The sequence below is a fragment of the Phodopus roborovskii genome, unplaced genomic scaffold (assembly GCF_943737965.1).
Source record: "Phodopus roborovskii unplaced genomic scaffold, PHOROB, whole genome shotgun sequence".
NCBI lineage: Eukaryota > Metazoa > Chordata > Mammalia > Rodentia > Cricetidae > Phodopus > Phodopus roborovskii.
The window spans coordinates 171,479-199,061 of NW_026125884.1; the positions used below are offsets into that span (position 1 = coordinate 171,479).

Sequence of the window (27,583 nt, forward strand, 5' to 3'; positions counted from 1 at the left end):
AGACACCCACGCCTGAAATCCAGTTGCAGAGAGAGGAGTGATAAGAAAATGGGGGCAAGACTAGGCTACAGAAGCCCACAGAAACAGTTGACCTGAACAAGGAGGAGCTAATGGGCCCCCAGACTGAGAGCTGGGAATCCAGCATTGGACCTACTCAGACCTTCTGAACATGGGTCTCAGTTAGAAGGCCTGGACACTCTAAGGGACCTCAGACAGTGGAACCAGGTGCACAAAAGGACGTTGGGAGCACATTCCCCATGGAAAGATACTCTCATAGCCTAGAGGCAGGAGGTAGGTGCTATACCCTACTCCAAATGACTTGACAGATTTTGAAGATCCCTCCTGGAAGACATCACCCTCCCTGTGGAGTGGGGGGGTTGGATTGGAGGGGAGTCTGGGGGTATGGGAGGATGGGATTGAGAAGAAACTGAGATCTATATATAGAATAAAAAAATAATAATAATAAAATTCATCTAAAAATGTCATTCAAATTACAAATCTTAAAGGCTTTTGAACTTCAACAGTTGAAATTCAACTACAGTCATTGGACAACAAAATACAAATAATCTGTGATCATGTGCATTTTTCACTTTTCATTTTTTTTAAGTTTTTCAAGACAGGATTTGTGTGTGTGTGTGTGTGTGTGTGTGTGTGTGTGTGTGTGTGTGTGTATAGCCATAGTTGTTTTGGAACTCATTTTATGGATCAAGCTGGCCTTGAACTCATAGAGATCTGCCTGTCTCTGCCTCTCAAATGCCGGGATTAAAGGTGTGAGCAACCCTTGCCCAGCTACATTTTTCAATTTTCAATTTATTTATATTTGTTTGCATATGTGTTTGCCTACTTGTATATGTGTAGTGTTTGATGTGGGATCATATTCTGTATGCTGCAAATATGTTTTGCTTTTATTGGTTGATAAATACAGATGATTTGGCCAAGGGCCAGGCAGAATATAGCCAAGTAGGAAATCCAAACCAAGATATGGAGAGAAAGGTGGAGTCAGAGAGATGCCATGTATCTTCCAGAGAAGCAAGTTGGGAGGTAACAAGCCATGTGCCTTGGGTTAAAATATAAACTAACAGAGAAGTGTAAATTTAATTGTGAGAGCTAGTCAGTAATATGCCTGGGCCACAGCCCAGACAATTACAATTAATATTAAGCCTCTGAGTATGTATTTGGAAACTAGTTGGCAGGAGACAAACCTCCATTTACAACTGTATTCTTCAGGACTGGAATTACAGTCAGTTGTGAACCACGTGATGTAGGAGCTAGGAATTGATCCTGGGCTCTCTGCATAGCAGCAGGTACTCTTTATCATAGAGCCATCTCTCTAGCCTTGCAATCATGTTTAGATGAAAATAACAAGCAAACAAAAACAAAAAACAAAAATCCAAACCACCATGATCACTTAAATAGTAATATGGCATTACCTCTGAAAAGACAATACTCTCTGTTTGGATTTAAGGCAGACACTGCAGGAGAAAATTTACACTTGACACAAGAAATCTGACCATGAATACATGGCCAGGGTTAATATAGGCCCTGTTATTATTATTTTGCTAAATTGACATAGGATCTAAAGGATTCCTAAAATCATACCTCCACATCCCTAAATTAATTCAGACCTCAGTCCTCACCAAGAAGGTTCTTTTTGCAGTAGATGGCTGTGAATACAGAGACTCACAAATGATGAATTTGCCGAAAGAAAGTGGAGTGCTCTGACATCACTGGTGCACACAATTCACAAAGCTTCCACTCAAAGCTCAGGGAACATCCCTTTAAAATATTGGAAAGATCATGAGAACTAGAGGTTGGAGAGGAAGAGAATGGAGCAGTGGCTTCTGGACAAGACAACACTGAGGCATGCACCAACTCACAGTAGCTGTGCTTGTCTGGTTTTCTGCAAAGACCTGCAGAAATTCACACCATTCAACATTCCAGCATGGGTGATAAGGGAATATATGTGAGTAGCTGGGGAGCTACTCACAGTTGATAGCTGCTAGATGAGAGTTACTTTTCTTTAGAGTTTAGAGTTGTGACTGGCCCTTTGTAGGAACCAAGCTCCAGTGAATGGTTTGATACATATACGGCCATTAGTGAGATTTATTGTATTTTTTAAAAAAAACCCAAACCAAAAAACAAACAAAACAAAAGCAAAACAGAAAAACAAAAACAAAAATAAAAATAAAAATAAAAAAAACAACCAACCAAACGAACAAACAAAACACCCAAAAAGAAAACAGAGGACACAGAGGTGAGAGGTGTAATGGGGAGGATTTGGGAGGAGTTGGAATGGAGAGTGTGGGCTGATTAAAATAAAGGGGATGGGAAATAAATCAGAGCACCACAAACAACATAAAATATCTTGGGGTAATGCTAACCAAACAAGTGAAATTCTCAATAATGAATATAAATATTGTATCTTAAAAGTTAAATGATTCCACTTACAGAATAAAATTGCAGGTAGAAAATTTCTAGAAATTCTTAGTACATGTGAAAATATTTTCAGTAAGTCAAAGTTATTCTATTCATGTTTACTGTCATGAAGTATTTGATTCCAGAACATTCCCAAAGACACTGATAGAATATCATAAATCGGAGGGATAAAGGCACATAGCAAAAAGGGAGGATCAATGTTTATTGGTATATTTCCAACCTTCATTTCCCAAATATGTTTCTGAGTACTGACTTTGATAGTCTTTATTTCTGTTTTCCTGAAAGACACACATCTCCAATAAAATGGAGGATCAGTTGTGGATTCTAGTTTATATGTATTCCATTTTGGTGTAATAACTAAATGCACAAAAAATCATCTTCATCTATGTTTGTAATATAGTAATTATATAGTAGGGGAAATAACTCATTGAGCAGTTCCATGTTTTAGTACAGTTGCCCTTAAATGATTGTTTTATGCTATAAGCTGCAAGATCACACAGTAATTATACAGCTATCATATCATGAGATAACTCAGAAGAATTAAGGATTCTTTCAATGGATGAACCAATACAAAAGTTGTGAATTAATTGTCTGATGCATTTGGAGTTTAATGATTATATCCCATAGGTATGTGTAAAACCTGTTTTCCATAACAGGTCCTAGTTTTCTGATTACATTCCTTAGCTATGTGTGAGACCTGTTTCCCTCTCCATTTTAATTGTAGAGATCTGCCATCCTGCAATTATCTTTATTGACGGACACTTGGTCAGTGTTTAGGGCCCAGGCAAAAGCATCCCATCTAAGACATTCCCAGATATCCAAGGACATAGAAATACTACAGGCCCAAAGTTGTTGATTCATAGCTGCCTATATGGATAGAAAAATTAAGCATGCCCTAGCTTTACCTCATTGGCAGATAGAGTAGCAATAACCTAAACTAACTCTGCACTAAAAGATTCTCTAACATCTTGTTTTATTAACCCAAGATTTTAGCTGAGAGATTTACTGTTCCCTCCTTTCTCCGCTGAAAAGATAAAGACATAGGTAATCATCCCATTTGCTCATCTTCAGGGAAAAGTCAACTTTCCTGAAGGCCTGTGCCACCACTGAGGCCAGAGTACTGGAAGCCACCAGATTTTTTTCCTGTGCAAATTAAACTTAGACCCTCTCCTTGACTTAACACCCCTAAACAACTGTTGATAAAAGTTTCTTCTAGCAGTTTTACTTTATTCCTCTGCGTGTAAATCTTATTTAACTTGCTGACCTTGAGAAACTCAAGTCTCACACTGTTAAATGTTTGTCACAATATATATACTGTTCTTCCTCTCTCTCTCTCTGTATATATATATATATATATATATATGTGTGTGTGTGTGTGTGTGTGTGTGTGTGTGTGTGTGTGTGTGTGTGTGTAGAGAGAGAAACAGAGGAGATAAAAGAGACGATGAGAGCTAAAGAAGAATAAAGGAACATGCAGAGAAGCAATTGTGTGTGAGTCAATTCCCTTTCCCCTGAGATTTTTCTTCCTTCGCTTATTTGTAGTTCCTTTTATTGAACCCTGCCTGAGCAAAAATTTTAAAATCAGGCCTTTAAAGTTTTTGATAGTTTTAAATGACATATTAGATGAAATATTGAGTAAGGGTAAGGTTTTTGGAATATCTGCGTGCCTAATCAGTTAAGTCACTCACAAATTCTGAAGTTTTAAGTACATCATTTTTCTTAACATTAGGCTCTTCATTTTAAAAGCATAATAATGAATAACTGGCATAATTTTATGATGGTGATTAAAGGAGTTGTTACATACAAAATTCCTTTGCAGAATGAAAAAATAATATATTCTCAAATATTAATGTTTACTATCATCATGATAGAGCTTTATAGAGCAGGTAGTCAACAATATTAGTGTCTGTCCACTTTAAGTCCTATGACCTTCCCAGTTTATGATGGGAGATGTCATTCTGTAAATATGTTTCTTATATTGGTTAATGGATAGAGCACTGTTGGCCAATAGGAAAACAAGATAGGGGGGACTACAAGAGAAGGAGAATTCGAGGAAGTAGTAGGGAGGAGTCAACATGGAGAGACTGGACAGAGCAGAATGCCGGTCCCTCTCTCCCGTAAGATAAGACCACATGGAAGTACTTAGATTAATAGAAATGTGTTAATATTTAAGACAGAGCTAGCAAAAAGAAAAAAATTTTCTGAAAATATCTGAGATGTGATTGTGATTCACATATAGATGTTAGACTGCACTCAAATGTCTGTGGAATCTAATTTAGAGAAACTTATGTTTGATATTTTATGATTTATTGAATTCTATTTTGACCTTGTAATAAAACATTCCAAGGAGAATTTATTCTAGTTTAAAAAATTTTTATGACATCAGTGATATAATAATGCTTCACTGACATATGGAATCACTAAAAATGTTAGCAATTGTTTTTGTACATAGCTGTACACATCATTCAGAGCTAATGAGGCAGGAAAAAGCCTATGGTGAAAACTGTAAGTTGCTTACATAAGTTCTTGTAGGAATGAATGTTAGAGTTAAAAGGGAATGTTAGGGTTAAGGTAGGTAATTCTGAGAACACGAGGGATGAGAAACACAGAGCTTACACTTGAGTATGTTGTAGCCCAGATGATCTGACGAGAGTTAGACAGGTTCTGAAAAGCAAGGCCAGTGATGACAGACTTGCTGGCTAGCCTGCATAAGACCCCTGAATCCCTTGATGAGGCAGACATAAACATTATTGTCTTTTCATAGATCGTTACTTCTAATGCAGCTCACTGGAGCAGACTAAATTGTAAATAAGGATGGTTAACTTAGCTAAGAAGAAGCTTCCCCTTATGAGACCATCCTAGAGACAAGGTACTAAATATGAGGTAAATGAGGAAGACTACAGTTACATCTTGGTGGCCATGATGAAGTTAACTCTCTGCTATGATATAGCTATGAGATGATTGTCTAAATGAAAGAACAAAGAGAGCATAGTACTAGGAACAGTGCCTGAGATGATTTCAGGGACAAAGGAGAGTTGAAAGGTCCCATTACATTTTAAATCTTTACTGCAACAGTAACATCTGCAAAACTGTACCAAACACGTGCAACCAAGCAATAGTGAGTACATTCCCATCTCCATGTGGATTACTCTTGCTGCTGTCCTGTAACCATATACCTCCATACTTAATATAGATATGTTGTAATCTGATAAGAGTCAGATAGGCTTTAGAAAGCAAAGCTGGTGCTGGCAGGCTTTCTGGCTAGCATCCATAAAATTCACTGAAAATTAATTTTGAGTTTTAAAAATTTGTCATTCTGACCTGTATCTATTAGCATGGATTTATTTGAATTTATCTAATGTTCTATGTTTGTTGACAAGCATCTTTTCATTTATCTATGTACATTATCACTTGTGTAAATTTTATATTAAATGTTGTATGCAATTTCCCATCATCAGGCTGGAGTGTATTTTTCTATTGATATTTAAGAGTTCTTGTTATGTTTTAGAACAAACTAACAGCAATTGGCTGAGAAATGATATTGCAAAAAGTATCCATATCCTAGAAACTGTCCACATCCCCTTATATGGCAATAAAAGGGAATTTTGCTGCTGTAATTAAGGAATTTGAGATAGATTATTTTGGACTGTGTAACTAGGCTCTGCATAAAATTACATGTGTCCCTTTAAAAAGGAGTTTTTAGAAAGATATTGAATATATAGAGGTGGGGATCAACACTGAAAATGTTTGAATAAGATGTGCACACTGATACAATAGTGACATGACTTTCTGGTTTTGTCTTTGTTTTGATAGTCTCACTGTCTGAACTGGAACTTGCTATGTAGGCCAGGCTGGCTTCAAACTCACAGAGATCCAATGGCCTCTGTCTCTTTAGTCCTGGGATTAGACTGTGTGCCACCACTTCTAGCCTTGACAACTTTTTGTTTGAATTTGAGGTCGTATCCACAGGAAGGAATTCATGCCCAATACCATAAACTTGGCCAAAATCTCATGGCTTGGGAATCCCTAGCCCCATCTCTCATCTAAATATCTATCTTTATACTTACAGATTAATGCTTACTCTCAGCCTTTTTAAGTGCTTAAAGTGGGTGAGAGTCAGTTCAGAAACACACAACTAGTCACAGTGTTAACTGCTGAGTTCTCAGCCCTAAGTGGAGCACTTATATAATACATTCTAAGGCCCAGTGAACAATGTAGAATAACAAAAGTTGGGGGAAAAGAATGTAGGAGTTCTCCAGTGGTGAGGCATGCTACATAGCAGTGTCTCCTACATATGACATGGCTGTTGCACTTATGAATGTAAAGAAAAACTGTACTTATGAATACACAGAAATTTTGATTCTTTGCACAAGATTCAGGCAAGATTGGGTTAGTCAACATTCCATTGCGTATGGGCCCCATCCCACCATCATGAAGCCCCAGTCCTCCATGAGATCTACAGGAGTTGTTAGTTCCTGATGGAGGGAATGACGTTGTTTTCAGTGGTATAGGCACTGACAAGTGAATCATCTTCTAGTTAATAACCCTACTCGTGCTCATACAACCAAGCATAAATTCCATAGCTCACCCGCACACCCACACAATAAAGACATGGAAATAGGTAGAGAACTTGTTGAGAAGAAAGGTGTCAGTAGGAAATGGAAGAGAATAAAAAAGGGCAATTGAGGGTGAAATGATCAAAATATATTATCTATATGAACAAAATTGTAAAAAAAGAGTATCGTTAGCACACATGAAAACCTGGGTTCCAGTCACAATACTATAAAAATGTTCACATGGCAAATCAATCACATGGAGAGATGTGCTTGCAATCCAAGGTGGAAGCTACCCAGAAATAGGTAGATCAAAAAGAAAGCAAAATCTTGTAGACTCTCTTGTCAGAGTATGGCCTTGAAGACAGTGTACAACCTAGTTAGGCTGATTTTTGCTGTCTGCTGTCTGGGCTATTAAACATTAGGAAAAGCAGAAGGGTGTGTGTGTGTGTGTGTGTGTGTGTGTGTGTGTGTGTGTGTGTTTGTATGTGTGTGCATGTACACACATGTGTGTAGTGTGTATTTGTGTGTATGTCCAGTGTATGTGTACAGAGGTCAAACTCAGGTTCTTTCCTTAGTTGTTTTCTTATTTCTTTAAAAAAAAATGAAAATATTTATTTCATGAGTGTTTTGTCTGCATGTGTCTGTGCACTAAAAGTGTGCATCTGGGGAGGTCAGAAAAAGGTGGTGGATTCTTTGGGACTGGAATTATAGATGGTTGTGAACCACCATGTGGATTCCTCTGGAAGTGCAGCTAGTGCTTTTAACTACTGAGCCATCTCACCAACAAGTAGTGGCATACTTTTTGAGACAAGGTCTCACTGAAACTCAAGCTCACTCACATATTTTAATAAGGAGGATTAAAATAAGATAATTTTTCTTAGGGCATTTCTGCTAGGAATAATATGTACTGTGCTTAATAAAGGTGAGTTCTCCAACTCTTCCGATGCACTCTTTGTTTCCCAATGTCCTTATTTCTCAACATTTTGGCTAGAATGGATACTTAGAAAGCCTCAAGGATTCTCCTGCCACAGTCTTCCAGTGCTGGGATTATAGGAATGTATTACATGCCTGTTTATTCATGTGGGTGCTCTGTCTTATATTCAGGTTTTCAGATTTACACAGTAATTACATTATGACGCAGCCATCTCCAACCTCAGAATACATTATTTAACTTTTTTTTATTTTTAAATTTATGTGTATGTATGTGCTCCTGTTTGTGTGTGTACAATGAGAGGTCTACTGGAACTGAAGTTGTAGGCAATTGTGGGCCAGCATGGTCGTCTGCAAAAGCATCAAGTGCTATTACCTGTTGGGCCATCTCTCTAGCCCCTAATAATATATATTTAAGCCAAATTTGTGGCAATTACTTACAGATGTCATTGGAAACAATTACATTATATTTCATTACCATCTATTTTATTTTGTTTCTTCCATAACTGAGAGAAAACAAATTCACTTTTCAATCCACCTAATCAATGGTTCTTAGTTTTGGCAACTTTTGTGAAAAATACAACTTTTGGGTTTACTGTTTTGAACAGATGTTGTGACTGTCCTCAAAGCCAAGTAGCCATCAATTTGTGAGTTCATCTGCACCCCCTTTCAAAAGAACTATTCCAGATGGCCTTGGCACCTGTTTATGTTCCCTTATGAAGTGATGGGGAGAGTCAGGGTAAATAAGAAGTATGATAATTACATTATATAAATTACATGGAAATAAAGTCTTTGGAAAATTGATTATAGCATGAACATCTGCTCTTCCCAGTGCTACACATCTTATAGAAAATGCTATCCATTGTATTGTTGCAAAAGGCATGTCTTATAACTGACAAATGGAACACAAACATAAAATTAGGCATATTAATTGGGAACTTTATGATATTTCAATACATTGATACATTGTGCAAAATAAGTACATGTATCTCCTTGAAGACATTACATTTTCATGATCAAAACATGAAAAACCCTTTGTTGTAGCTTACTGAAATGTGCGTCAGACCATTACCTATAACCACCTAATTGTGCAAGTGTGTCACAGAACTTCTTATTCTTAACTCAGCATGTTATCATTATTCTCGGGGGAAAGAATGGAGATTTGGTCTCCATTGCTATAGACAGAGGCGCTCACCTCATCAGTGGATGTGGGGTTTTTTCCTGTTAAATCCATGCCTTGAATTTGTTTTATTTTCACATGTGCTGATTGGTGATTTTGAGTTGCAGGCTTCTTTGGGAACCAGCAAAGAGTATATGAATTTTTGGATAGTCACTGTTTGTCATTCCTTAAAGTATTAATTCTGTTATCACTTTAACATATTTCTTGACACCTCAAATTCTTTAATGATGGGAGATGTCATTCTGTATATGTTTCTCGTACTGGTTAATAAATAAAGCACTGTTGGCCAAAAGGAAAGGAAGATAGGAGGGACTAGGAGACAAGGAGGAAATAAGAAGTAGGAAGGAGGAGTCAAGATGGAGAATCTGGAGAGAAAAGAACTGCCAGCTGCCTCTCACTGGTAAGACCACATGGAAATACATAGAAATGGGTTAATAATTAAGACAGAGCTAGCCGATAAGAAAAAAGTACCCGGCCAACAGAATTATATCAAAAACAGAGTCTCAGTGTGTTATTTGGGGCTGGCGCAGTGGCAGGACAAGACCAGCGGTGGCCGGTGGAAAAACCGTACTCCTTACACTTTAATGTATTCAATAGTATTTTTAGGTGGATAGCAGAGAAAAGTGAACCTACTCCATGTTGTCCTTGAAATATGCAGTTTTAAATATCATAGAATAATAGTGGATTTTTCCTAAAGATGTGCCTATAATCCATAATTGGTATGTGAAATATGTGTACTTTGAGATGATTTCTTAGATGTGACTGTGTGTAGAAACTAATAATTCTGCAGTATGTAAAGATGATGGGTGTAATGATGGAAACTGAGAATGCAAACACCCGTGCTTAGATCCTATTCTCCAGCATGTATGCGCCTTGGCAATTTGCCAGTCTCCATGCAGAAATAGCCTTAAATTACTTCTCAAATATGTGTTTGTGATTTTCTTTGAGATCAGTCAGCCAATTATGGATTGTGCACTTTGAGACTCTTTTTAGAGACTTAACGGTGACATAAAAGGCTCTCAAAAAGTTGCAACAGAACAGAAAGTTAAAAACAAAAACAAAAATAACAAAACACAATAATTAAAGCAAAAGAAGCCTTGAATTTGAAAAAGTTGGGGGAAGGGCCCTATAGGAGGGTATGAAGCAAGGAAAGAGGAGGGAATGATATAATTCTTGTATCATCTCAAAAATGTTTATATAAAATAATAATACTCTATGAGATAATCTCAACATAGGTGAGGAAAATCTGTAAGAACCCTAGATAAACAACTAACTGCTGGAATTCAATGACTAATGAGAGAGATTAAATCAGTCTTCTCCAGGGAAGAGCTCCCTAATATGCTATCCATTCCCAAGTGAACAGTCCTGAGACATGTCCATAAGATCAATCCAAAATGGAATCACTAGGTTTCATGGGTCATGAATTGGAGAAGCAGATAGGGGAAGAAACATAGAAGGAACTGAAGAAGGGTAGAGAAGAACTCTTAAATACATTTTAATATTTGAATAATTGCTTACCTCTGCTGTACCATGTGCAACATACTAAGACGTAATTCCAAATGCAATATTATATTTCATTCTGAAATTCCTCATCTGAATATACACCGTCCTGAAGTTTCCATCTCAGTATATTAAAAAGTGTTTGAAGTTTACCAAGTAAGTTTACCAATACCTTTCAAACTTAACAGTGTTTGTTTATTTGGATTAGGAATTTAATGGTATCATTAAATATCCATTCTGAGGATACACAGTGACATTTCTCAGTGTTATGTATTTGAAAGATTTTTTTTTTTAAATGAAACTGGAGCTCAGATGAGAACACTACCCATTACCATTACCATGGAAGATCTATGAAAATTTTGTATTTCCAAGGGAGGAAGAAAATTATAGCAGTGATACAGCAATTATAACAGCAATGATAATGTCTTCTTAGACACCCAAAAAAATCATTAAAGACACAAAAGCAAAACAAGCAAAGAAAACACACACACAATTGCAGCCATTTTGAAGTGTACTGTGAGTTATACACCTCAGAGATATCCAAAGGATTCAGAATGTTAGAAATAGTTTCATTTTGCTTGTACTCTGAAATAGTTTTTAAGCCAGCATACTTACCTTCTTGACATTTTACAGATTAGCCCACTTTTAATTTTTCTCTAGATTACCTCCCATGTTATTTTTCCCCACAAAACCTGAATTTTTTTATAATGGTGCTTGGGATTAAACTCAGGGCCTCCTGCATGGACAGTGCTCTATGACTGAGCCTCAACACACTCAGTGCTCCTCTTGAGATTTCAAAGCCAAATCATGAATATCAAAGTGGAATACTGAAAGTACAAATGGTTGTTAGAATCAACTAAATTTCCATTCAGATCTTAACTATGATATTTTACTAGTCTGGTAATGTGACTTCGAGCAAGTTGTTACTTAAGCAAGAAACTAGCAAGCCACATGTGGACAGAAATTTATTGTTATTGGTTTACACTAGTCTCATACTGAGAAGTGTGGTTGGTATAAAATAAGTCCTCAAAAAGTGGCTGTGGGATGGATAATCCTTAATTTCCATGCCTGTAAAATTAGATGATTTTAATGGAATTTAAAATGATAACCACTGTTTTGGTCTTGACATGTTAATATAGCCTAAATTTGATGACACTTTGTCCTTCAAAAATTTGGTCATCTTCACAAATCTTACTGAAATGTCTTCACTCCAATGTAGTCTAATTGTGTAAAAGATACTCATTGTCAATTATTCTCCAATCTGATGAGTATTAATTTTTCTGTGCGGATAATACTGGACATGTTGGTGTCTTGATTGTGTCCCTTTTACTTTCTATTGTAAGTGTCAATCTGGGTTTGTTTCTTTTACAATGGGGATTATTTATCTATACTATCTATTGCAGTGTTTCAAAAAGTCGCTCTGAGTCCAGAAAACGTCTTTGCTTGCCACATATGAAATGTATGAGGAGGTTCACATGTGTTTATTGTAGTGAGCAAAGGTACACACTGTTAACCCCATGCTCAGCAATTTTCACAAAGATACACTTCTAAAAATGGTTGGCAACACGTGTAAGCTAAATATGTATTTTAAGTTTCATTTAAAGTAATGGAAAATGAAATGGATTAAACATAACACTTTAAGGACATAATCAATTACAGGATAATTGGAAGGAAAATAAACACTGGAAAAAATAATGGTTTAAACAATGACAGGGTAAATATGACCAATTCAGTGTTTCCAAATAACTTTAGGGGACACACAGCTGCCCATCACTCATTTTTACCAGCTCATGGTGAATTAGAACACATTGTTGTTCAATAATGCTTACTGATTTCTTCATTATGGAACATGGCATTGAACCTGCCATTTAAGGTGAAACTGTGTAAAATCAGAAAAATAAGGCATGCTATGTTGTTGCAATTAGAATGATTGTGATCTTGTCTTTAAACCAATAAAAAAGGTCTTGAAAATCCCTCTTTAATTAATTTTAAAGCCTAAGTTCTGTTAACATGTGGCTATGGAATGAGCTCATAATCTTACGTTGAAGTGTAAACAGTTTTGTGGATGAAAACATACACAATGAATGAGAGTGTAATGGAAAGAGATAAATTGAGGTTAAATCCAGTTTAATTTTTAAATGTGATTAATAACAATTTTTTCACATTTATTTATTTATTCCATTTATACATCCTACTTGGTGACTCCCCTCTCTATCTCTCTTGCTCATTTTGTAAGTTAGCTCTTTGCTTTCCTATCTATATGTTTTAGACACTTTACTGCTGAAATTGGTCTACTGCCACTTCCTTTTCATTCACTTAGTGTCATTATTTTATGCTCTATTGACCTTTCACTTCAAGAACAGTTAATATGAACATTAGGTTCCAATAACAACTGTCAGAAATCTTGGCCTAATCCAGTAGTGTAAGGATTTTTCCTTTGTTGTAGAACATTAGTAGCTTTGCATTTAGCTTTAAATTCCATTTAAGTTAGTTTTTGTTTGGTATGCCATCTTATGAGGACTAAACTTTGTTTGCACATATAGTAACCAATAATTTAATTAATATTTGTTGGAAAGATTATATTTCTCCACTGAAATGAATTTAAGCCTTTGTTGCATTTGTCATTTTGTTCAATATTTGATTGTAATCCATTCATTCTTTCAACATAGCATTCTTATGGATTACTGTTGTCTGAGAGAAAAACTTCAGATCAAATCAAATTCTATGTATTCTCCGTTATCTTAAATCTCTGTGTGTCTGTCTGTCTGTCTGTCCGTGACCCCCCCCCACCGTGTGTGTGTCTTTGTGTGTGTGTGTTGTGTTTGTGTTGTGCAGTGGCATTCGTGCCTTGAACAAAGTTCATACCATAAGATCTGCACTCATTTTTATTTTGTTGTGCTTCTACCCACTCTCTCCACAGAATTTAAATATATAATTCAGGCCAATATATAATGTAGGCCAATGTGGTCTTGAATTGATGGTTCAATAGCCACCTAATGATGGAATTAGAGGTATATACCATCATGCACCTCTTCTCCAGTTTTCCTTGTATTGAGTATGGTAGGTACCTTAAAATCACTATTTTGTTGAATATTTTCTTTATAAAGTCGCTGTTATAATAAAATGCATAGATTCACACCTGGCAATTTTTACTGTTAATTGTATCTTTTATCATTGAACATCATTTCCCTCTCTCTTTTCATTTGCATTTGATTTTGTCAGCTACCAAGAACACAATGTTTACTTTAATCACTGCTTTGTTTGTATGCTTTTTTCCACATCCTTTTGCCCTAGCCATTATAAACCACTGCTTCTCATGGTACTATTTAAAAACTTGTTAAAAAGGAAAAATAAATTATGTTTCCAGTTATCAGGTTGCTATTTCAAAGTATTTTGGTATGTTAACATATTTAATTACATTTTAAGTGTTTTATTTTAGGTTTCTTAGGTTTGATTTTATTAGTGTACATTCATTATACAAAAAAAGCATTCAGTAGGGAACTCACAGTAGAAACTATACCTTTGAAATTGCTGTTTAACTTCATTTCTGTGACTTCTTCTTCATTACGAGGTAAAAGGCAAAATAACCAGTGAGAGATGAAATCCTGGTGCTTTGAGGTAAACGCATCATTGAAACTTAGTGAAGATAGCAAAATTGTATTTATTTCCTCAGAATAGCTTATAGAATATCTCATATGATTAGGTACTGCCACTGTAGATTTGGGAGCAGCTAATTAATTTTTAAGTGTCATGAGATTGTTCTTCTTTTATGCTTTTAATACTATTTTACTAATATTTTCTCTGTCTAATTCCATTATACATTTCAGAGAACTAGCTGGAGCTCTTTCTTTTACTCTTCAGGTTGATGAATATATTAATAATTAATGTTAAACTGGACTCTCCAAATGTTAAACAAATTTATAGTAAAGATACTTGTAGAAATTCAAATAAAGATGTGTATGCCTGTCATCACAGCTACTTGGGAGCCTGAGGCAGAAAGAGCACATGAGTTTTAATTGATTAACTTATACTTATTTATTAATGTCTCTAAAAGTTTAATGTTTTTCTTTTAATTTTTGTCTGTGTGTGCATGAGTGTTTTACCTTTGTGTATGTCTATGTACCACATGCATGCTGTAATGCCAACAGAAGCCAGAAGAGGGCATCAGATCCAATGAGACTATAGTCACAAATAGATGTGAGCTGTCATGTCCACGTCAGCAAAAGAACCCAGGTCCTCCGAAAGCACATCCAGTGTTCCTTACCAGAATTTTATGTGATTTTGATTTTTTTAAATCATAAGTATTAGCCAAAGCCAAAACCTATATTAAAATGAACAAAGTAAAGAGTAGCAGAAAAATCAAATAAAAAATTGAAGCCTCTCTAAAATCATTATTGAAGCTGACTTTTATGCCTTGCATTTACATGCCCAGAAATTAATTTTTATACCTTGTATTCTTATAAAAAATGAATTAAAGATTATGAAGAAGAAAAACAACTGTTTTTGAGTGCCCATTTTATACCAACTACTTTGTCAACATAAAAATTTATTTATGCTGGGGATATGGCAACAACTGAAGGTCTTGTGTAGACTATGTGAGACTCTGGGTTCAATTCTCAGTGTTTCAAAAGCATTTCTTAAAATATACTTTCAAAAATAATGATGGCCTTTATAATTAAAAAAAATACAAGATTGGTTTTTTATGTATTAGATAATTTTGGTACATATCCTGTCAAAATAAAGGTGGGGTGACATTTTGTAATTATCCCATATTGTACAGTCATTCAATATTTGTAAATGACATTGAGGAATAAAGTACTTTGGAATAGACTTGATATATTATGAAACGACTGTTTTAAATTCTGAAAACTATGCTACAGTTTTCCTTTATAAACCTCAACAAATCCAATCAATTTCTTCTTATTTATATTTTGCTTTCAAATTTTGTTTGCCAAGTTCTATAGATCAACTAATTAACTGCATGAATGAATAATGTGAAGCTTAGCACAAACATATGTAACAATATTAGTCTGAGAAATGAATATAATTGTACTCACCATAAAGAATTGCAAGCAGAGACAGGGGCATGACAAGTAGTCCCACCAGCATATCAGCAATGGCTAGGGACATTAAGAAGTAATTGGTTGCATTGTGCAGTTTTTTCTCCATGCTTACTGCCATGATAACGAGAATGTTGCCCCCTATTGTCATGATTATAATCACGACGATTGAAAGTGCTGGCCAGTTTTGTACCCCGTCTGGGAATTGAAACAAGCGTCCACCATCGGAGGAATTAAAAATGTCAGTTACTATAGCTGCTACTGGACTTATGGAAATATCAAATTGCCAAACCATTAGGCCGATGAGGTGCACACTGAAAATTAAAAAGAAAAAAAAAGATCATCAGGCTTTGTTTGCACACAATATTTACTTATAACATAAATAGCCTCCCCCCACTACTACCTTGACCATGACTACCTTTATCCTCATCATTTTGGTTTCTATCATTTAACTTGTACTGTGTGATTGCTATGAATTAGGCACTTAGTTTAACAAAATACATATGTAAGATCACATTTGATTACCTAAAAACCCACATGATTTCAGTACTGATTTATAACCATAACATAGATGAAAAAATAATGAAGTTTTAAAAAGGCTCGATTATGACACGTTCTCAAGCCAATAGTATAGCCAAGGTAGTGACAGGACCAGGGTCCATCATGAGGTCTGATATTACACTATTTTGAAAGTTCACTTTTCCTCTGCTCTCCTGTCCCCTGTCCACTTAGGCCCCATTATTCTCTAGACAATTTTGCTTCCATTTTCATGTCATCTGTTCGTGTGTGAATCGATGAAGATGAAGCTCTACAACTGAGAAAATATGTTGTTTCTGTTTCAGAGGCTGGCTCGATGTTTTATTCTTGGTATTTGTAAAATATTAATTCTTTGAGCTCTCCTTTAAGAAAGCTGTGAGAGAAATAAAGGGAGACTTCCTTAAAGGATCCCATGACCAGACTAGAAAATTGGAAGTTGATTTGTTGATATAAATTTAAAAGACAGTGTGTGATACAATCAGGACAATTTTATGAATGTGTTTTGAAGTATGCTATAACAATAACACACATTCATTCCTTTTTAGAAGTATGTCCAAGCTCTCATATTTGCCAAGTGAGTTTCTTGCTAGCTGTCAGTTTCTTATTCTGTGCTTTAAATTTTCATGCTTCCTATTACCTGCCTCGTTTGTGTCCTTGATTTCCTAACACTTGCTGTGAGTTTAAGAGTAATGGGTACAGCTGATTGATTCTCATGGGCAGAGTTAGGAATTAAATTTTATACACATTGTTTATATTGGTCCTTGGACAGAGCCTGCTAGTAGGAATTTCAGGCTACGTGTCAATCTAAAACAGGGGAGATATGGATATTCCACTGTTGTACATTTCAAATTTCTTTCCCTCATAGTGATGAGATTTATTTAAGTTACAAACACAAATGTTATCTCAAGATTTGAGCTCCTAAATTGTGTCCAACCAAACCAACATACTCATCTCTCCTGATAAAAATTATAAGACAAACAATCATGTTCAAAACTCCCTGTTCTGAAAACAGCATTTGCGAATGGCTGTTTTCTGGATGAGACCTACATATCTGTCTGTCTATCTATGTATCTATCTAGCTATCTAAATATCTATCTCCCTCTCTACCTATCTATTTAATATTTTTCATTTATTGGAAATGAGCAAAGGGATCCAGGACTTCTCAGCTGTACCGCTCACATTCTACTCCTTAAATAATAGGTTTGGGTTAGGTGGGATTTACAGTGGTTTCCTTCTTGTACCTGGTTTTTTTTTTTACATAGTCCTTTACATTGCATTCTATTGAATTCAGCTATTGGTTCATTCCAGGATCACAGTGCTTTGTCCAGCTACATCCTCAATCCCTGCCTTCTGATCTCTAGCACCCTCACTATTCTTTCCAAAATCAGATGCTTGTAATAACACCCTCTCTCCTCCTCCTTTTTTCTCTAGTTCACCAATGTCTGTCCTAAGCTTACATTAGTCTTGTAACCATCCTGTCTCAATCACCTTGGTGTCCGCATTATAGGTATGCAGTGCCATAATAAGCAGCCGCTTGATTATTCAGTTCATAAAGGAATAAAAACCTCTAAGCTACACCCATGGTAAAATGGCAACCATAAAAATGTAATTATTTAAACTGAGGCTATTATCCCCATATCATGAGCTTTAATATTTAATTAGGTGCCTGATCATACATATTCCTCATTTATTACCTTTAAATAGGAAAAACTAATCTTGTTTTTAAAATACAGATCATAGAGTTGCCTGGCCATATGCAATAATTTTTATATCATAGAGTAAGCATGTGTAAAAGTAACTTGGCTATTATTGAAAGAAGCCGTAAAATCCTTACAGGAACGAGTGCATCCCATTGCTCAGGTTCACCATGATTGCTTCAGTCTTTTAAGCAACCACAGGATTCAAATTGAGAATTAGGAAATTAACAGACTGGTTTCATTCCCTGAGGAGAGAAAAAAAGAAAAGAAACAAAACATTAGTTAAAATTTCACATAATTTGCATATCAAACAATTACATAAACTCAAATGCACTTGTTTAATGGTAAGAAGGTCAATACTCCATTTAACAAAGGGGTAAGCATGTTGCATGGAAGCAGTAAAGAACGGCTAAGAACAAATTTGTTTGCTTATTTACAGGTTCAAAACTATCAATTCTTGTCACATTTCTCATCTAGGGTCTAGTGATGTGTGCCTTACTGCAGATTTCCCTGTTAGGGTATACAGAATTTCAAATCAGTGTTTTGAGAAAGGAATTATGAATAGATACTTGAGATTTGCAAATCATTGGGAAAACATATATAATTTCTAAAATTATGTTAAAATGAAAAACTATAACAAACTTCAAGAATTTGAATAACATAAATATATTTTTCACATTTTCAATTTCCTTTTTTTCCAAATGAAGCAATCTGCATTTATATAGAGAATTTTATTTATATATACTGTTGCATTAACCAACAACATTCACCAGAGGGCAGCAATAACTGGTTTATTTTCAAATATATCTGTCACATTTACCATATTAAGCACAGCAATCACTCTGTGTAATAAATATTTAATAGCTAATTTATGAAATTTTACATTGAAAACTAAATGTCAGTTGTATTACATGATCAAAAGAACAGTCTTAGCTTCTTTTGTCAATGAAGAGGTGACACATTATCTACAAGTAATTTATAAAGTAATTTCAGACTGGATGCTTTTGGTTTCTGTAAGATGTCTTTCAAAGGGTTGTTCGTGATGTCATAAAATATTTATGTATTGGACTACACACTACTTATTACTAGGAATGTTTACATGTTGGTTGAGAACTAAATTGTACAACAATGCATCTTTGCTGGGTGGAGTCTGTCACTGTCCATTTTTACTTCAAACATTAAGGAAGTGGTTTGAGTGCTAGTGACTAACATGGTAATCTTTTGTAGTTTCTCCATAGAGATTCATAACTAAGAACAGAGATGTCAAACCAATCTGTTCTCTAGTCTGCCTTGTCTGCATTTTTGAGTTTGGATTTGACTACACTTTCTTGCCACACCAAACACATAACTAGTAACTATATTCTTCGTAAGTTTATAAAGAGATTTCAAGAGTCAAGGTTGTTAAGTTTGGAGAGTTGCAAGTATCATTTTGGTAATAAAAAGACGTGTGTGTGTGTGTGTGTGTGTGTGTGTGTGTGTGTTTAAATGTGTGTAATAGAGAGGGACATTAGTTTGAGAACACGGCAAAACACTGTAAGATCCATTTTATGTACTTTATAAATAGCTGTAAGGAATATGAAAGTAAAAATCTGTCTTGATACTCTTTCTTTAGTGTTCAAAACGTGGAATAAAAATTTCACTGAAATAATGTGCATTTCTCCATTTCTCATCTCATTTAACATAACTTTTTCCTAGTCATTCAAATTATCAATTTAATGTGTTCTGCCTTTATTCAGCAGCATCGACCTTTTAAGTCTAACAAAACCATTTTGTTACTCTAATGAATATGTGAAATATAATTTCCTAGTCAGTACAGACTCAAAATATTTTGTGAGAAATGGATATCAACATAACATTAGGACATTTTTTCTGGTAAGATCCATCAGACAACCCATAAATCCCCTTTCTTTTTGAGGTCTGGAAATAGGTCATGAAAATTGCTAAAGAATACCAATAAATATCAATGTCCTTTAGCTTTTCAATTTTATCTCTCTAAAACATCAAAATATTTTTAGTAATGCCAAAAGTTTTAAATCCTTTATTATCACTTATCTATCAAGTATTGAAAAATTAGTGTAAGTGTCTAAAATGCATTCTGTTTCAATAAGATAAAATTAGAACAATATAAATTTACTTGCTATAGCTGCATGTGGTCATGATCTATTGAAACATTTTTATATACATTCTTAGCTATGGTAGAATTCAATTATTGTTTCACAAAAATACTATATTTTCTTAAAACTTAGCCAACTTTGTATTATTTTCCTTGGAAGTACAGATAAGATATTAAATAACAAGTACTTATTTTCTGACATTTTAATTTCATTAATAAAATAATAATCATAAATATCTATCATATATGTAGATCTCCAATTTATTAACTGAAATTACTTGAAGTACAGGTCATGTCTTTCCATGCATGTAAAATTTGTTTTATTTATTTCATTTTATTTATCTCTGATTTTTTTCAGTGCCAAGGATACAATATCCTTCCCCTATCACTGAACTAAAACAACCATTAAAAATTTCCATTCATAAAATTTACTAAACCAAATAGAATATGCTCTTGATGTGTTTATAGAGGTCCAGGAACATAATATAGAAGAATAATTTACCTGTATTATATGACCTAAATTCTGCTTCATGTTAAAATATAATAATATTTTTGAAATAAATGTTCTGTATATTTAAAATAGTGTTTGTAGAATTGCAAAGAAGAGAGAGGATGTGAAATTGTTCAAGCCTCAAATAACTAAATAAAAAGATAAACAAAGAAACAAATATCACACACACACACACACACGCACACACACACACACACACACACACACACACACTTTCTGACCTCCACCTCTTATATTCTACTTATGTTTCAAATGGAAACTTAGTGGCTCTGTAAGCACAAACAGACCTGATGGGGGAATGTCTTTCTGTATATGTGTTTCTCTTATTGGTTGATGAATACAACACTAATCGGTCAGTAGCTAGGCAACAAGTATAGGCAGGGCTACAAGATGAGAATTCTGGCTAGAAGATGTGGTGAGGAGCCGCAAGGAAATGCCACGTAGCTATGGGGAAGATAGGATGTGGCAGGCATTCTCTGGTAAGTTAAAGCCACATAGAAATATACAGATTAATAGTTATAGGTTAATAATTAAGAGAGAGCTAGCCAGTAAGAAGCCTGAGCCATGGGCCAAACAGCTTCTAATTAATATAAAGCCTCTGTGTGCTTATTTGGGGTTAAGCAGCAGTGTGACCAGATGCAACAGAAACTTCTGCTACACAAAACATTTGGGACTTCAAACATTTAAACTTGGAAAAAATTGTGTTTTGTGAAATTTTATAAACTCTATTTTAAGATAATTAATGAAATGGTACCTTCTAAGTAGAATGTGTAGGACTACCATAGAAACTGGGCATTTAAGTACAAATGTTTGAGGGCAAGAAAAAACAAATAACATAAAACTAACTGATTTCCTCAAATATGGAATAATAATAAGAGGCTAAATCACAGATGTGAAATAACTATCATTATCTATTCATATCAATTTCTTATTTCATCATGAAACATGAATCACAGGCATTTTCATGCTGTCTCTAAAGCATCAGACTATCTTTTAGTATTATTAACAGATTTTCTATGGCAAAGTCAGGGACAAACATTAATTTCCATGTTGTTTTCAATAGTATGATTTTATAGCTGATATTAAGTAAGTAGCATCTTAAACATAAGCACAAATACTGAACATTAAACTTAATTTTGTTTATTAAACATATGCTTCTATGTTAATAAGTTATAGTTGTTCATTATCATAGGTCATAAAAATCTGTGAATACTTGAAAATAACTAAAGCTTGCTGTTACATACTCAGAAACAAATTTTGAATGGTCAAAATCCATTCTCCAAATTACCTAAAGCCATAACCAGTAATTATCTTGAAAAATAATTAGATAACAAAGTTAAAACATTTTGGGGGATACTGGCTGGCATTTTCGTGTGTGTCTTTCCATTTTACCTAATTAGCAACTACAGTATATAAAAACAGTTGATTAAAAGGAGGGGTAAGTAGGGATTGGAAAAGTTGAAGATGCAAAATTATAAAGAATAAAATCTCACCTAAAGGTAGAAGATGGAGTTGTTATTTTATACACATTATGTTTGGAGAATAAAGAACTTTAAAACCTTGTGGTTAAACTTGGTTTTCTTTTCGTCCTACCTCCTCTGAAACTACCCCTTCCAGATTGATTTTTAACTTTAGACTTATGGAAAATCTGTCAGGTAACCATGGTGATATAGCTCATTATTTTTAACCCTATTGAAGAGAATAAATCTGACATGGAATTTTTATGGTATAGGATTCACAATTAACAGATTATTCTTGTGTGACATTTTAAAATTCCATTTATTTTGGTGTGTGTGTGTGTGTGTGTGTGTGTTTGTGTGATGCCATAGAAGGGGTGTAGAGAACAGGGGGAAATTAGCAGAAGTCACTTCTCTCCTTGTACACATGGGAATTGAGACTGAGCTCGGGTCACTGTGCTTGGTTGTCTGTACCTTTACTGACTAAGCTATTTTACCCAACACTGTCTGACTGTGTATGATAAATTACTTCAGAACTAACTATGTAACATTGCATCTGAAGGTTTGATTTCGTCAGTTTTCAATGTTCAAGAACTAAAGACTCACAATTTAAAAAGTTTTCCCTCTGGAACATCATAGAAAAGGGGAATAAAGATCAGAAAGTCGAGGGAAGATGGGGTGATGTGAAATGCTCTTCTGAATATGACATGGCCAGTGCAAGCAGGAGACCAGTCACAACATATTCAGGAATATAAAGACTTGTCCCCAGAATATAATCCAAAAGAAGAGGGTCTAGCCGGAAAGACGAAGTGAATGAGTGGGCAGAGATAGAAGATGGTGATAGTGGTGGATAGTATCATATTAGACTGTACATACATTGAAAACTGGTAAGACTTAAATAAAATGTCAATGAAGTCTTCTCTCTGACTATTATATGTTGTCAACTTTCAGAAGGTGGTGATTTCAAAAGTGAATTAGTCACAAATATTCAGAATGCTCCTGAGAACAAAGTAATCATGTAGAGATTTCTAACAGTCTGGGGACTACTCATGTAATCCAAAAATTATCCTTAGGCCTAAGGAATATTGCATGAATGTTCCTTTCAATTTTAAATGATCTATAGGGATTTTGTAATAAAGAGCACATTTTTTCATTCTAAAAATCCATGTTTGCCTTGAATAGTCACATAGTATATTTCTTTATGATTTGATGGGAAAAAATTAGAGACTTAAAGGTAAACATGGGAACTTCTAATATTATAAGTTTATTTAGAAATGTATTCTGTGAAAATAAACAAAACCAAATCAAATTATCTAGTTCCTTGCTTTCAGGGAGGTCTATATTTAAGTCACTTTGACAAGCATGACAGTTGATGCTCTTTAGAACAATATTCAACAGAGGCAATTTCAAACACCTCTCCTGTTCTGCAATCTGTTCTGTCAGGAAGTGTTATTTTATACCAGGCAAACGAGCCTCAGGTTAATAGACATCAGTGGAAAGGAAAACATCCCTTAATAAGTCAGGCTTGAGGCTGTTAGGTTATTGCATTTTTGCTAGGCTTGCCCTAGAATACAGCCCCTCACACTTAAAACTGGACACTTCCCAGTAGTGTGACAAGAGGGAAATATCACATTTCTGACCATGTTGGGAAACTTCAGCATTTCTTATTTGAAAGCAGGGGGGCAGCATTTGGGGTCTTTTCTGTACATTTTATTGGATAACATGAACATGATTATTCAATTTGAAAGCAGTTCTTGCCCATACTTACACTCCCCCCTCTGCTGTTCAAAAATTACTAATAAGTATTGAGGCACCCGGACTGTAAATGAAACATTTTCTCCTTATTTGTGTTTTCTAATTTTTTTTTTCTTCTTCTTGTTATATGTTATCGGAAGTTTGTCTTTTGTTTTTGTGTCTTTCAGATGTCCTAGGCCTAATCTACATGTACGAATTACATCGTTCTCAAGCCCACATGAAAGCAATTATTATGAATTTTAACAAGACTCTAGAAAACTGAACTCCTTAGATTCTTAGTAAGTTTTCTGCAATAAGACCTATTCCATTCACCTAAAATAATACGTCAAAAATAACTCCCAAATTAATAGAGCTCAAGTTGCTGTTGCAAATTATTCCAAAGTTGTAGTAACAAATACTGAGGGAATCTGTCACAGTGGGCAGCATGCCCAGCAGTTTGAAGCTGTTTCTCCATAGGTGGTAGCAGAATTCTGCCTAAATCATCTCGGCCAAAGTATACTTATAACAAAATGAGCTACAGACTCTTAAAGAGCAGAACTAAGGGAGGAACCATATGTTAATGTATGTGTTGCAGACCAATTCCAATTGACTTGCAAAACTGAAAACTGTACAGCCAAATTTCTGTGTGTTCAAACAAGTATTGATTGCCTATTATGTGCCCAGCACTCTGCCAGATGCCGTCCATGTGGTAGAAAGCAAGGCAGAAATGACCCTGCTCTCACAGAGCTTACATTCTAGCACAACAAACAGCCAATAAACATGCCAGGAGTTTATCATTGCTGTGAATGAAATGGAATCACATAATAAAGAGTTACTAGAGGAACTATATTGCATGGATTTATAGCTGTGTGTATTCATAGATTGAGGGCATCCTAGCTAGTATTAATAAAAAATATACACTTATTTTACAGTGGCGATATAGGTACTTGACAATTATCAATGGTGAGAATACTTTTCTGGTTGTTGTTAGGTTTACAAGGTCAAAACAAAATTCCCTTTAATTTTGTGAAGGTACATGTAATCAATTCAATGTAGCTGAATATAAAAATGCATTTCCCCCTTAGGTTTACAATGAAGTCCCTTCATCCTTGTCTCATTTGATTAGGAAATCACTCTGTTTGGGCTGTCTAGCAGGCCTTGCTTGCTGTAGATCTTCCAGTTGAGTCAAGAAAAGCGAAAAGTTCAATCAGTTGCCCAGATGTATTTATTGCCAAATAACCGGGTACTTGGATACATCTGGACATCCGAATGAACTCTTAGCTCCTCATCTCTCCAACAGTTCTTCATTTCACAGCTTTAGTCACTCCTAGATAAAGAGGAGAGAAATGAACAAAAAACTCTACTTTGGAGTTAAAGGATTGATTAGTCTTTTTGGTTTTGCAATTCCATGTCAAGAAAAATCAATCGCTGCCAGTGGTGTATAACATATCACTAGAAAATGTACTTAAGACATCAGCTAGCAACAATACCTATACAAAATAGGTTCATCAGTAACAATGAAGATGAATGACAAATACAGAAAATTCACTGCACAAGTTGAATTTGCATAGCTTACATTAAAATATAACATGTTAAAAATCCTATTTTGTGACACATAGGCCATTAGACTGGGCAGAATAGGTTATGGTTTCAAACATGATCCCATTACTCAGTTGATGTGTCATTTAGAATAAACAATCAAACCTAATGTATCTAAGTGGTTTCACCAATGTTATATGAAATTAAAGTAGAAATTTACAGGTAGATTATTCTTGTCATTGCCAAGGAATGTAAAACATGACACACATTTAAATGTACCTCCTGATTTAAAAGGATTATGAGAGGGATTTGGGAGTATTTTCTTTTTTATTAATTTTAAGTTAATTAAACAATATTATTCTACATAACAATCCCAATTCCCTCTCCCTCCTGTTCTCCTACTCACCCCACCATCTCCCCATTCTACTCCCCACCCACTCCTCAGGGAGGGTGAGGCCTCCCATGGGGATCATCAAAGTATGTCACATACATCACTTGGAGGAAACCTAGGTCCTCCCCCATGTATCTAGGCTGAGAGAATACCCCTCCATAAAGAATGGGCTCCAAAAGCCCATTCATGCACTAGGGATAAATACTGGTTCCACTTCCAGAGTCGCCATAGACTACCCAAGCCTCCCAACTGACACCAACGTTCATGGTGCCTAGTTTGGTCTTATGCAGGTTCCCTAGCTATCAGTCTGGGGTGGGTGAACTCCCATTTGCTCAGATCAGTTGATTCTATGAGTTTACCCGACATGGTTTTGACTGCTTTGTTCAAAGAGGATATTTTCCTAATATAGCCCAAACAGCCTACAAACAAATGTGCATATAGTCTTTAGCATCTGTTTTTTTCTACTTTCACAGATGGAAGAATTAGGAGATCATATCAAAGTATGAGAAAACTTAAGACAAAGTTATCTATTTATGCTTTTCTGACTTTAAAAATCCTTTGCCTATGGAAAAGTGTATTTTGAAAAATATTGTTCAGTTTGGAGGCACTCAAAAATCCACATTCCATTTTATTATCTAAACGTTCACCCAGAACAGCTGTCCTCAACCTGTGTACCAACACTTTGGGGGGCCAAATGACCTTTTCACAGACATTTTCTAAGGCTATTGGAAAAATACAGATATATACACTATGATTCTTACAGTAGCAAATTATAGTTATAAAGTAGCAACTAAACTAATTTTATGGTTGGGTGTCACCACAACATGAGGAACAGTATTAATGGCCACAGCATAAGGAAGGTTGAGAACCACTGAACTAGAATCTGTTTTCTGCTTTACGGGCCATCCATTTTGTTGATTTGTTAGATAATTTAGAAAATACTCATTTCTTGCACCAGTTTCTTAATCCTTGTAACAGATGTTGTCAGCATTTAGAGAGAAGGATATGCCTACTTTGTGTATTTGAAGTTAAAATTTCAAATAACTACTTTCATAGAGAATTCTGTAAATTATCATCCCCTATACAACATAGTTTACAAATATAGTATGTCAAGAAGACCAGAATAATACAAGTTCTCACATATTATTGCTCATGAATTTAATGTGTGACTAATTGTGTGCCCATGCCTTGGTATGTGTTTTGGAGATGGTGAAGGAAACAAATATGCTTTAAATGCACAGTTTTAAGTCACCACTCTCCAAAGCACCAATATTCCATGAGGTGAAACCATATTGTGATGTTTCAATGCCACTGAGTGTTTGCATATGTTCAATCATCTTTTCCAAGTACAAGAACTGACGTGCCTGATGTTAAAACCTCTGTGAAAGACTGATAACTGAAAATCCGGGAAATTGTTCCCATTTGTGGAATAACAGAAGCTTCATAACATCAACACCTGTGCTCACATCTCATTGAAAGATTATTCTATGTAAAGTCAGTCACAATTTTTCCTCCCATTCAAGTGCAGTAGAGACTCAGTTTGCTATTACACAGACTCATAGTCTAATATAGACTAACTGGAGGTAATTTTGCTGTTAACATGCTCAACAGTTTTGTCTAAAGATAATTTTAAAAAGAAAAATAAAAAGAATTGAATATGGATCTGTGAGGGTGTTAGATCACATCCAGAAACTACTCATGATTGCTAGGTATACCATAAACATGGAAGGGGGAAGTCTTGTGGTGCCTCAGACCTAGACAAAGAATCAAAGGCTACTAAGGAATGCTGAGAGCTAGAGAAATCATCTTTCCAAGAAAAGAGCTCAGTATCTGGTTATCCAATACCAAGTAGTCAGGCCTGAAAACACATATATATGAGCAACAGTATCCAAACTGAGCCAACATTGTTGTTTATATATTCATGTGTATATATAAATAACAT

At 35.1% G+C, this 27,583-nt stretch overlaps 1 protein-coding gene across 1 annotated transcript in view; it reads right to left on the minus strand.

The window, feature by feature from the left end:
* Positions 1-18,114, minus strand: part of Htr2c (5-hydroxytryptamine receptor 2C) — a 108,876-nt gene extending 90,762 nt beyond the window's left edge. The window contains exons 1-2 of the mRNA XM_051178889.1: positions 18,034-18,114; positions 15,660-15,976 (exon numbers count right to left, since the gene is read on the minus strand). Coding sequence (XP_051034846.1) covers positions 15,660-15,976; positions 18,034-18,068 — 352 coding nt within the window. The 5' untranslated portion in view covers positions 18,069-18,114. The remainder of the gene's footprint in view (positions 1-15,659; positions 15,977-18,033) is intronic.
* Positions 18,115-27,583: the final 9,469 nt, after the last annotated feature.